Source organism: Lipotes vexillifer, unplaced genomic scaffold, assembly GCF_000442215.2.
Source record: "Lipotes vexillifer unplaced genomic scaffold, Lipotes_vexillifer_v1.1 scaffold2091, whole genome shotgun sequence".
Lineage (NCBI taxonomy): Eukaryota > Metazoa > Chordata > Mammalia > Artiodactyla > Lipotidae > Lipotes > Lipotes vexillifer.
This window is the reverse complement of record NW_006781644.1, coordinates 386-12,091: the sequence shown is the minus strand read 5'-3', so window position 1 is coordinate 12,091 and position 11,706 is coordinate 386. Positions and strand designations below refer to the sequence as shown.

General features: G+C 52.8%; 1 protein-coding gene across 1 annotated transcript; it reads left to right on the top strand.

The window, feature by feature from the left end:
• Positions 1-431: 431 nt before the first annotated feature.
• Positions 432-10,332, top strand: GRM6 (glutamate metabotropic receptor 6). Its single transcript, XM_007454816.1, has 10 exons — positions 432-1,097; positions 2,032-2,248; positions 2,475-2,610; positions 3,263-3,417; positions 4,934-5,074; positions 5,177-5,377; positions 7,171-7,316; positions 7,409-8,032; positions 9,073-9,384; positions 10,135-10,332. The coding sequence occupies exons 1-10, from the start codon at positions 432-434 to the stop codon at positions 10,330-10,332; spliced, it is 2,796 nt and encodes a 931-aa protein (XP_007454878.1).
• The last annotated feature ends 1,374 nt before the right edge of the window (positions 10,333-11,706 follow it).

Sequence of the window (11,706 nt, the reverse complement as noted above, 5' to 3'; positions counted from 1 at the left end):
AGAAGACAGAAAAGGACAGAGTGTGTATGTCAGACACATATCCAAAGACAGGAAAGAAACAGACCCAGGGAGTAGGAAAGGGAGGGAAAGGAGATGTGGAGAGAGCCAGTCCTGCGCACACGCCTTGCTCAGGACGGGTCTCCGCCCTCAGGGCGGCCTCTCATCCCTTCCCCAGAATCCTTAAATCCTCTCTCCCTCAGGGCCCTCGGCATCTGTCACTGTCCCGCCCTGAACCGACAGCGGCTGGCGCAGGTGAGTGTGGCTACAGAGGGGGCCTGGGTGTGCGCTGGGGGTGGACACCCTGTAAGAGCGGCCCAGGGCTGTCGGGGAGGGCAGGGGTAGGACTGGAGCCAGTGGTCGGGCAGGGGGGCCCAGGTGATGATGTTCAGAGGGTGTGAAAGCCAGGTGGCCTGGGAAGGCTGGCCGAGTTGATGCTTCATAACTTCTCCAGCTGGCTCGGCAAATATTTATATACTGCGCGCCTCCCCTCTCCCCAAGGCTTGGGGCTCACTCGCCTTTCCGCCGACCCGGGTCCTTCCTCTGCCGGGCGCTCAGAGCGTTATCCCGTTCTGTTCCCGTCCCCACCCCGTCTTCCTCCCGCAGCCCCCGAGCCGATGGCCGGGATCCTGGCGCTGCTGCCGCTGCTGCTGCCGCTGGCGCAGGCGGGCGTGGCGGGCGCCGCTGGCTCGGTGCGCCTGGCGGGCGGCCTCACGCTGGGCGGCCTGTTCCCGGTGCACGCGCGGGGCGCGGCGGGCAGAGCGTGTGGGCCGTTGAAGAAGGAGCAGGGCGTGCACAGGCTCGAGGCCATGCTGTACGCGCTGGACCGCGTGAACGCCGACCCCGAGCTGCTGCCCGGGGTGCGCCTGGGCGCGCGGCTGCTCGACACCTGCTCGCGGGACACTTACGCGCTGGAGCAGGCGCTGAGCTTCGTGCAGGCGCTGATCCGCGGCCGCGGCGACGGCGACGAGGCAGCCGTGCGCTGCCCAGGCGGCGTCCCCCCGGTGCGCGCCGCGCCCCCTGAGCGCGTGGTGGCTGTCGTGGGCGCCTCGGCCAGCTCCGTCTCCATCATGGTCGCCAACGTGTTGCGCCTGTTTGCGGTGAGGGCCCGGGGGAGCGCCCGGGTTGCAGCTTCTCTCCCTCGTCCTTGCCCTGGGCGTGGCTGAGGTCTGGTCTCCTTGCGAAAATCACTCTAGTTCGCAAAGAAACCTTGTCCCCTGGGCCAGACGCAAGCCTGTCTGGGAAGGTTGTTCGGAAGATTAAAGCGTCTAGAGTGCCCAGGGTAACTACGTCGTCCATTAATTGCACTGTAGCCCATGAGCGTTTCTCTGCCTCGTTTTCTCTCATTTTCCCTCTTTGTCTTTCTTCTTGATTTTCTCTTTTCATCTCCCTGTCTCTCTCTTCCCCCTTCCTCCTTGCATCTTTCCTTCTCTCTCTTCCGCTCTCCTTTCCACAATGTCTTCACACTCCACCCTTCCTTTCTGTTTCAGCTTCAAACATCTCTGTCTTCCCTAGACCAGCTCCAGCCCGCTTCATCCAGAACCTCCCCCTCTCTGACCTTCATACCAGCTCCCACCTACTCCCTTTTATGTGTGTTTTTTGTTGTTTTCTTTCTTTCTTCTTCTTTTCTTTTTTTGCTCGTTTTTCTTTAACGTGAGGGATACAACCTCTTCTCTGCTAGCCGCCCGCTTCCCAGCCTCCCCAGCCACCATTCTCCACTCTGCTTTCACACTTACTGCCCCCACTCCTTCTCCTGGATCAGCTCAGCTGTAATCTCTGCTATTAATCACTCTAATGCACACAGATAAACCCAGTTCCAGACAGGCCCCTCCATTAGTCCAGACACAGCCTTCAATCAAATAACCCCTCCCCAGCTCTCCTGCCTGCTCTGTCCCTCCTGGCCTCTCTATGTGGCTGTGCCAGCTCGCCCCCAGCACTGTAACCCCAAACGTCCCTGTCCTGGGTCCTCATTGCCCTCCCTCCTTAGGGTCACTGACCCTCCATCCACAACCCTGGTGTCCTTCCCCACTCCAGATACCCCAGATCAGCTACGCCTCCACGGCCCCTGAGCTTAGCGACTCCACACGCTATGACTTCTTCTCCCGCGTGGTGCCACCTGACTCCTACCAGGCCCAGGCCATGGTGGACATCGTGCGGGCATTGGGATGGAACTACGTGTCCACGCTGGCCTCTGAGGGCAACTATGGCGAGAGTGGGGTTGACGCCTTTGTGCAGATCTCCCGAGAGGCTGGTGAGCTTGGGGCAGGGGGGTCTGAGGCATGAAGGAGCCTACAGAGGGTCCGTTGGACAGGGCATAAGCAGTGAGGTGGGGCACTGGGTTCATGATGGGGAGCCGGGATGGTGCCCCCTGTGGGGGTCCTTTGGAAGACTCAGCCCCTGCCACAGTCATGAGTGGTGGTGGCCCTGGTGGCTGAATGGGTGGAACCGCAGCTGACTTTGGCATCTCCGACACCCAGGGGGTGTCTGTATTGCCCAGTCCATCAAGATTCCCAGGGAACCAAAGCCAGGAGAATTCAATAAGGTGATCAGGAGACTCATGGAGACACCAAATGCCCGGGGCATCATCATCTTTGCCAACGAGGATGACATCAGGTAGGACAGATGGCATGTTCAATCACCGTGTTCTTCAGAGACTCTCCTTGAACACCCTGCCGCCTCTTCTCACATATCCCAGCCATGTACATCCTCCTTTCCCTCTTTCTCACCTCCCCTTACCTTCCTGCCCCCACATACCTTTTCCACTGCCACGTCTCTGTCCGGTGCCCCCAGAAATGAACCAGGCCTGGTCTGGGTGAAGATGCTCCAAACCTAGCCAGGGAAACACAAGAATATATGCCTGTTTCTATAATTAACAGTGGGGGAGAGACTGGTGGGCGCATGTAAGTGCAGAAAATGAGCTGTCAGGGAAGGACTCCCAGGGGTAGGAGCGTATCAGCAGAAGGCCATGGACCCCGGCCTGAGCCCCAGCAAGAGAAGGTAGGCCCTTCTTAAAGGCAACATGCAGTGGACTATGGTGCACAGAACAAGAGGGCAGGCCTGGGGTCAGAGCCTGGCTGGACACTTTACTACCTGAGAAACCCAGGGCAAGTGTCCTAAACTCCCTACGTCCTACTTTTCCTGATAAACAAAGGGTCTGATGAGTGATGCAGAATGGGGTAGATGGAGAGAGAAGAATGGAAAGTGACCAGAGTTAAGTTGGAGGAGGTTCTCCAGCCCTCACTCACCCCTACCCTATCCTTACCAGGAGGGTCCTGGAGGCTGCACGCCAGGCCAACCTGACCAGCTACTTCCTGTGGGTTGGCTCAGACAGCTGGGGAGCCAAGATCTCACCCATCTTGAACCTGGAGGATGTGGCCGTGGGAGCCATCACCATCCTGCCCAAAAGGGCCTCTATTGATGGTGAGTGGGGGAACGCCCTTCCCCACTGCATCTCCCACCCATATTTATCCTTCCCCATGATCCCCTCTTGGGGGTGCTCATTTTCCCCTTCTATAAAATTGTACTATGATCCAGGGTCCCTTCTAGGATTCCCAGATTCTAGAATTCTGAGATTCTGTGAACACATCCCTCCAAGCAGTGTTTGAATGAATTGGCAAGTGAGGAAATGCACATCCCACTCTACAGGGTAAAGCATAGAATTGTTAGGTTTTGTTTGTTTGTTTAGTTTTGTGTTAATTCAATGCCTGTATTCCTGATTCTGCCAAAGGCACACTAATTTGAGGGTGACTGTGGGAGGGATAGAAACCAAGGATGTGGGTCATACTGTCCTGTTGATCAATTAATGAGAACTTCCTCTCCACCCCTCCTCCACCTTCCCGCCTGTGAATATCTGGAAGAATGCAGGAAAGATGGCCACTTTACACTAGGATTGCTCATTTCCCCAAAGGCTAAACTGAACATGCTTTGATGAGGCACTTCAGGGCTATTTTATGAAGCACAGACCCTTGTAAATGCTGAGCCCTGACTCGCAGGGGCTCCCAGCCTTTTGGAGGTGTATACCCACCCTTACACTCTTTCTTTCCCTTAGAATGCATTCAGTTGCAGGCAACAGACTAGACTGAGAGTGGCTTTAGCAATAAAGGCATTTCATTACAAGGCAAGAGTTTTCAAAGTAGGGGCAACTTCATGCTTAGGGCAGTGAGTCAATGATGTTCTCAGAGCCCTGAGCTCTGTCTCCCCTTCTGTTCCACCATCCTCTGTAGTTGCCATATGCCTTCTATTTTTTAAAAGTCAACCTGTTTTTGTTTTTGTTTTTTTTAATGAATTTATTTATTTTTGGCTGCAGTCGGTCTTTGTTACTGTGCGCGGGCTTTCTCTAGTTGTGGTGAGCGGGGGCTACTCTTCGTTGCAGTGCACGGGCCTCCCATTGCAGTGGCTTCTCTTGTTGAGGAGCACAGGCTCTAGGCCTGTGGGCTTCAGTAGTTGTGGCACGTGGGCTCAGTAGTTGTGACTCGCAGGCTCTAGAGCTCAGGCTCAGTATTTGTGGCACACGGGCTTAGTTGCTCCATGGCATGTGGGATCTTCCTGGACCAGGGCTCAAACTCGTGTTCCCTGCACTGGCAGGCAGATTCTTAACCACTGCGCCACCAGGGAAGTCCCATGTGCCTTCTTGATTGTGGTGTTTTATTCACAAAGTGGCTGCTGAAGCTCTACCCATTACATCTTCAAAGCAGCATCCTAACCAGGAAAGAAAAGGCAGCAAAAAAATTCTCTCATGTGGTGAGGCTCTGAGCTTGTATCAGGGTGCAAATTTACCGTGGAGTCCCTAGATGGCTTTGAACTCACTGGCCAGGCCAGAAATTGATCACATGGGTATCCCCAGCTGCAAAGTGAGCAAGCGGTGAAGGGACACAAGTAGTGAGCTGTGGCTGGCTCAGACTGTTGCCAGCCCCCTCCCTCCTTCCCTGTCTCTCAGGATTTGACCAGTACTTCATGACTCGCTCCCTGGAGAACAACCGCCGGAACATCTGGTTTGCTGAGTTCTGGGAAGAGAATTTTAACTGCAAACTGACCAGCTCAGGTACCCAGTCAGACGATTCCACCCGCAAATGCACAGGTGAGAGCTGCCCAGGGTGGCGAGGGTGGTGAGGGAGAAGGTGGGGGGCCAGGTTGGGCATCTGGGAGCCAGGCACACTTCCTCTGGGCATCCCTAGGACAGGTGAGGAACGCATCGGCCAGGACTCTGCCTACGAGCAGGAAGGGAAGGTGCAGTTTGTGATCGATGCTGTGTACGCCATTGCCCACGCCCTGCACAGCATGCACCAGGCTCTCTGTCCCGGGCACACAGGCCTGTGCCCGGCAATGGAGCCCACCGATGGGCGGACGCTGCTGCAGTATATTCGAGCTGTACGTTTCAATGGTGAGTGGGAGCCAGAGCCCCTACGTGAATGAGGGGAAGCCTGCTGGGATGGAGTTCTCAGGACCTGGGACGACTCAGGATGGAAGGAATGGGAGAGCAGAAGAGTATAGTGGGAGCATCTGGGCCTGAGAGCTGGAGGCTCGAGCCAAGTTTGGGGGAACAGTTTTTAACACGCCTCCTTCTCCAGGCTTCAGTACCTCCTGCCTCAGACTGCAAATTCCAGGTGTTGGGGAACTTCTCTGTGACCCCCGCTGCCTGGATCCCTCAGAGGGTCACACACAGCTCTCCTCTCCATTGCACGGAGTTTGGAGTTGTCTGGTCTCTGAGGGCGCGCATGGGGCACAGTGCGGACTGTGCAAAGGCACTGCTTACACAGTGGACAGGCAGTCCACTCCGAGTCTCAGGCTTCCGAATGCCTCCCCAGCCAGGCCCTGTGCTGCCTGAGCACAAGGCATGAGTCTGTGTCCCCCCAATATGAGTGGAGGGCCTGGCACATGGTCAGGGCTCAGAATAAGGGTTTCTGAAAAGGCCCAGATGGACTCAGCCGTGCTTATGGTTTGCTGGGGGGACTTCACATTGTGTTCAATTACTACCCTTTAGTAAATTAAGAACTCTCTTCTTCCACCAAATGTTGAGCACCTTTTCTCTGTCAAGCTCTCTGTTAAAGAGCATGACTTAGGGATTTCCCTGGCAGTCCAGTGGTTAAGACTCTCTGCTTCCACTGTAGGGGACACAGGTTCGATCCCTGGTCAGGGAACTAAGATCCCTCATGCCGATGGCCAAAAAGTTATAAATAAATAAATAAAGAGCATGACTTAATAGCACTCCAGAACAGCTCTGCAAGCTGGTAGAACAAACTTCTAAAAGAAATAAAGTGCGCTGATTGTTCAAATCAGTACCTTTGCAAGTCTGAACTCATCCTCTCGCCTGCGCAGTTAAGCTCTTTCTTATTTCTTTCTAAATTGTGGTAACATGCACATAGCGTAATATTTAGTATCTTAACCATTTTTAAGTGTACAGTTTAGTGGTGTACATTGTTGTGCAGTCAATCTCTAGAACTCTTTTCATTGTGCAGAACCGAAACTCTGTACTCATTACACACTAACTCCCCATTTCCCCCTCCCCCAGCATTCTACATTTTGTCTATGAATTTGACTGCTCTAAGTACCTCATATGAGTGGAATCACACAGTATTTGTCCTTTTGTGAGTGGCGTATTTCACTTATCATAGTGTTCTCAAGGTTCATCCATGTTGTAGAATGTGTCAGAATTTCCTTCCTTTTTAAGGCTGAATAATATTCCATTGTATGTATAGACCACAGTTTACGTATCCGTTCATCTGTTGATGGACACTTGTGTTTCTTCCGCATTTTAGCTACTGTGAATAATGCTGCTGTGAACATAAGTGTACAAATATCTCTTTGAGTCCCTGCTTTCCATTATTTGGGGTATATAGCTAGAAAAGGAATTGCTGGATTGTGTGGTAATTCTGTTTAATTTCTTGAGGAACCACCATATTGTTTTCCACAGTGACTGCATCATTTTGCATTCCCACCAGTGAAGTATAGGGTTTCAATGTCTCCATACACTTGCCAACACTTACTTTCTGTTGTTTTGACAGTGGCTATCCTAAATGGGTGTGAGGTGGTATCTCACTGCGGTTTTGATCCGAATTTCCCTGATGATAGGTGATGCTGAGCACCTTTTCATGTGCTTGCTAAGCTCTTCCTTTGTCCTGGCTGGGCCTTTGATGGGCTCGAGAACCAGCTGAGGATGACAGGCTCTCCTTCCAGGCAGCGCAGGAACCCCTGTGATGTTCAATGAGAACGGGGATGCACCCGGGCGATACGACATCTTCCAGTACCAGGTGACCAATGGCAGTGCGGGCAGTGGCAGCTACCAGGCTGTGGGCCAGTGGGCGGAGACCCTCAGGCTGGATGTGAGTGGCACAGGATGAGCTCTGGGCACCGGGAGGCGGACCCACCTTCCTGGAGGCGGGAGTCACAGGTCCTGGTGTCCCCTGTGTCCCAGGTGGAAGCCCTGCAGTGGTCGGGAGACCCCCGAGAGGTGCCCGAGTCTCAGTGCAGCCTCCCCTGTGGGCCGGGAGAGCGGAAAAAGATGGTGAAGGGCGTCCCCTGCTGTTGGCACTGTGAGGCCTGCGACGGGTACCGCTTCCAGGTGGACGAGTTCACTTGCGAGGCCTGCCCCGGGGACATGAGGCCCACGCACAACCACACGGGCTGCCGCCCCACGCCAGTGGTCCGCCTGTCCTGGTCCTCGCCCTGGGCGGCCCCGCCCCTCCTCTTGGCCGTGCTGGGCATCATGGCCACCACCACAGTGGTGGCCACCTTCGTGAGGCACAACAACACGCCCATCGTCCGGGCCTCTGGCCGCGAGCTCAGTTACGTCCTCCTCACTGGCATCTTCCTCATCTACACGGTCACCTTCCTCATGGTGGCTGAGCCCGGGGCGGCTGTCTGCGCTGCCCGCAGGCTCTTCCTCGGCCTGGGAACCACCCTCAGCTACTCTGCCTTGCTTACCAAGACCAACCGCATCTACCGCATCTTTGAGCAAGGGAAGCGCTCGGTCACGCCCCCGCCCTTCATCAGCCCCACTTCGCAGCTGGTCATCACCTTCAGCTTCACCTCCGTGCAGGTGGGTCCTTGGGCTCCCAGAGTGACCGGGTGGGCAGACGGGGTAGGGACTGGGGGGTACGGGCACTGACCTCCACCTTAAAAATCAGAGTCCCGGGCTTCCCTGGTGGCGCAGTGGTTGAGGGTTCGCCTGCCGATGCAAGGGACACGGGTTCGTGCCCCGGTCCAGGAAGATCCCACATGCCGCGGAGTGGCTGCGCCCGTGAGCCATGGCCGCTGAGCCTGCGCGTCCGGAGCCTGTGCTCTGCAACGGGAGAGGCCACAACAGTGAGAGGCCCGCGTACGGCAAAAAAAAAAAAAGAAAGAAAAAAATCAGAGTCCCTCTTCTATTTTGGCCTCTATGTTAAAAAAAAAAAAAAAAAAAAAAGTCTCAGGAGATAGGGCGCTACTATTTCTGTAACTAGAAGAACTCATTTAGGAGCAGCTGTTTCCTCCTGCTTCATCCTTGAAGGAAAATGGATCAGTAAAGTGGGGAGTGCAAGCATCCAGTTATTTTTCTGTAAAACAGTGAAATTATTTTCATAAAGTGAACATGCTCTTCCATAATTTGGCTCCTAGGGCAAAGAGAATCTGATGAATTTCCCCCAAGCAGAGAATCTGTTTCCATAAAGGGAGTTCCTGCTGCCCAGTCACTGGGTAACTTGGATAAGAGGCACAGGGTCTGGGGTTCCCTGGTGGTGCAGTGGTTGAGAGTCTGCCTGCCGATGCAGGGGACATGGGTTCGTGCCCCGGTCCGCGAAGATCCCACATGCCACAGAGTGGCTGGGCCCGTGAGCCATGGCCGCTGAGCCTGCACGTCCGGAGCCTGTGCTCCACAACGGGAGAGACCACAACAGTGAGAGGCCCGCATACTACAAAAAAAAAAAAAAAAGAGGCACAGGGTCTAATGATACTATGTGGAATGAAGCATCCAATTCCATAGATGGCCAGAATTTCATGCTGTTTCAATAGGCCAGGAGCCTAAAAGCGACCCTAACCTGCCAGAGATCTCAGTCGAGGGTGAGGCTGGGTGTGTCCTTGATACCATGTTGGCTCCTGCAGGTGGTGGGAGTGATGGCCTGGATGGGGGCCCAGCCCCCACACAGTGTGATTGACTACGAAGAGCAGCGGACGGTGGAACCAGAGCAGGCCAGAGGGGTGCTCAAGTGTGACATGTCAGATCTGTCCCTCGTCGGCTGCCTGGGCTACAGCCTCTTGCTCATGGTCACATGCACGGTGTATGCCATCAAGGCCCGTGGCGTGCCTGAGACCTTCAATGAGGCCAAGCCCATTGGCTTCACCATGTACACCACCTGCATCATCTGGCTGGCTTTTGTGCCTATCTTCTTTGGCACTGCCCAGTCAGCTGAAAAGGTAATCCGGGTCCCCCATCAGTTTCATGACCTCGTTTGTTTCCTGCCTGTCCATGGAAGGGCTCGATTATTCCAAGAGCTGGGCCACCCATATGAATGCTTGCTTGGTTGGCTAATTAATTCATGTACTCATTTGTCTTTCCAGTCTCCCTCCAGTTGTTCTCTCGGTCCCCTTTCCATTGTTCATTCATTCATTTTTTTCATCCATTCTTCTTCCAACCATCAATTAACTTTATTTTATTCAATTATCTTTTCATATACTTTATATCTGCCAATCCATTCATCTGTCGGTCTATTTGTTTGACAGTCATTTATTCATGTGTACAGTGGAGCATTTGTTTATTCACCTCCGTCTTCCCTTTGTTTGCCTACTTGCTCCTTTATTCAGGTTTGGTTCATCCACTCATTTGTACATTTGAAAACATGTTCATTCATTCATTAACATTCTCTAGCACTTTTTAGGCATATGGACCATTTCCCCAGGTGTTGCTCTCTGTGAGTGAACCTCTCACTTCCCTTGATCACTTGTCCACTCAGTCCTGTGTCATTTACCCTTCTTCCTGCCTATACCAGAGCCATACAGTGACTACCAATTCTTCATGCCACGGGGCCTTTGCTTACACTGCTCTCCTTTATTGAGTGCTCATCCCCAGTCACTTGACTGAAATAGACTCACCTCCAGGCTGTGTGGGGTTGGAGGGCGGGAGAGACCTGGGCTGAGTCCCACCTGGTCCCTTCCTCCGTGGCTTAGATCTACATCCAAACCACCACACTGACTGTGTCCTTAAGCCTGAGTGCGTCGGTGTCCCTCGGCATGCTCTATGTACCCAAAACCTACGTCATCCTGTTCCACCCGGAGCAGAACGTGCAGAAGCGGAAACGGAGCCTCAAGACAACCTCCACAGTGGCAGCCCCACCCAAGGGCGAAGGCACAGAGGCCCCCAAGTAGCAAGTAGGGGATGAATGGGACAATTGCTCCCCGTCCTCTGTTCTTTTCTTTCCCGCGCTTCATGGTGGAAGCTGTGAAGAGTCCAGATCTGCAGTGAGCAATCAGGGTGGGGAGTCCACAAAGGCCACAGCCACCAGGATGGAGCTGGCCTGGACCCAAATGACACATTTTTCTGTTTTTCTGTGCATGATGGCTTCATACTTCCTTGCTGCAGACCAGACTTTCTACTCATGGTGGGAAACAGCCACTGAGAGAATCCTACTCTGGAGAGGGACTAAACTTATACTCACTGGTCTGAAGTTCAGAGATCATGATGAAGCCCTGGGCTTGGCCCAGTGTGAGTGGATTTCCACCCCTTGATCAACCACCAGAATTTGGGGATTGGGCAGCATGTGAGAATATGTAGACCCCAGAATGAAATTCAGGGTTGGAGTCAGGGAGGAGCAGTTTCCACAAGAGCTCTGTGGGTCTGTATTTTGGACTGAGTAACTTGGGCTTGGGTAAATATTTTACTGGTACAGAGGGATCAAGCCTTGGGTGAGAGCCCTGTGAGAGACGATGGGCCTGCACAGGACAGGGGAATGAGCAGAGAGAACTGGGATGCTCCCATGAGATTATTTGTGGCAGGGTCTTTTCCTCGAGATCTTTTCTCCTGGGATCTGGGGGATGTCACACTTAGAGAACTGCTTTTTTTTTCCTTTCCCATGTGTATTCCCTTAAATGAACCCTGAACTTTAAGAAAATAAGATACACTTGTGTGGTGGTAGGGGTGTGAGAATAAATTAGCAAGGGTGGTGTTTGCCCTCCTCTGATTCCTGTAAGGGATGGTGTTCACAAGTTCTAGGTTGGGAACAGTGACAGAGAGAGTTGTGTCCATGGCGAAGATTAATTCCAAGTGGATAACTTAGGATGAACATCAAAACAGTTCTCTTCCAATATTTCCTGGGGAGATCCCCTTTGAAAGGCAAGCATGAGGCATGGGAAGGAAGATGCTTGGACTTCAAATGCATTTTTCAGTAATCTTTTTTTAACAAGTTCAGTTTAAGTTAATGGAATTTTATTTCCCTGGGGTAGAATTTAAATTTGTTAAATTGACTCTTTTTATTTATCAGTATGAATTCTCTAGTATATAATGTCTGGAACTGATTTTGAAGATCAACAACACTTCATACAACATGGAGACTCTTCCTTAGACAGAGTCTCTGCATAATCCATTTTGACATTGGGACTAGGTGTTTCTGCATTCTTTAATAGGGCTTCTCCTCAGAATAACATTTTTGGTGTACAGATTCTCCTTCCTCACATTTGTTGCATTCCTAGGAATTCTCCACAGTGTGAACTATGACATTTCATATATTTCTGGATGCTTACCAA

Coding starts and splice junctions, on each gene's coding strand:
- GRM6 (XM_007454816.1), top strand. CDS start 432: ATGCTTCATAACTTCTCCAGCTGGCTCGGCAAATATTTATATACTGCG. Junction 3,418..4,933: donor CAAAAGGGCCTCTATTGATG/GTGAGTGGGGGA, acceptor CCTGTCTCTCAG/GATTTGACCAGTACTTCATG. Junction 5,378..7,170: donor TCGAGCTGTACGTTTCAATG/GTGAGTGGGAGC, acceptor CTCTCCTTCCAG/GCAGCGCAGGAACCCCTGTG.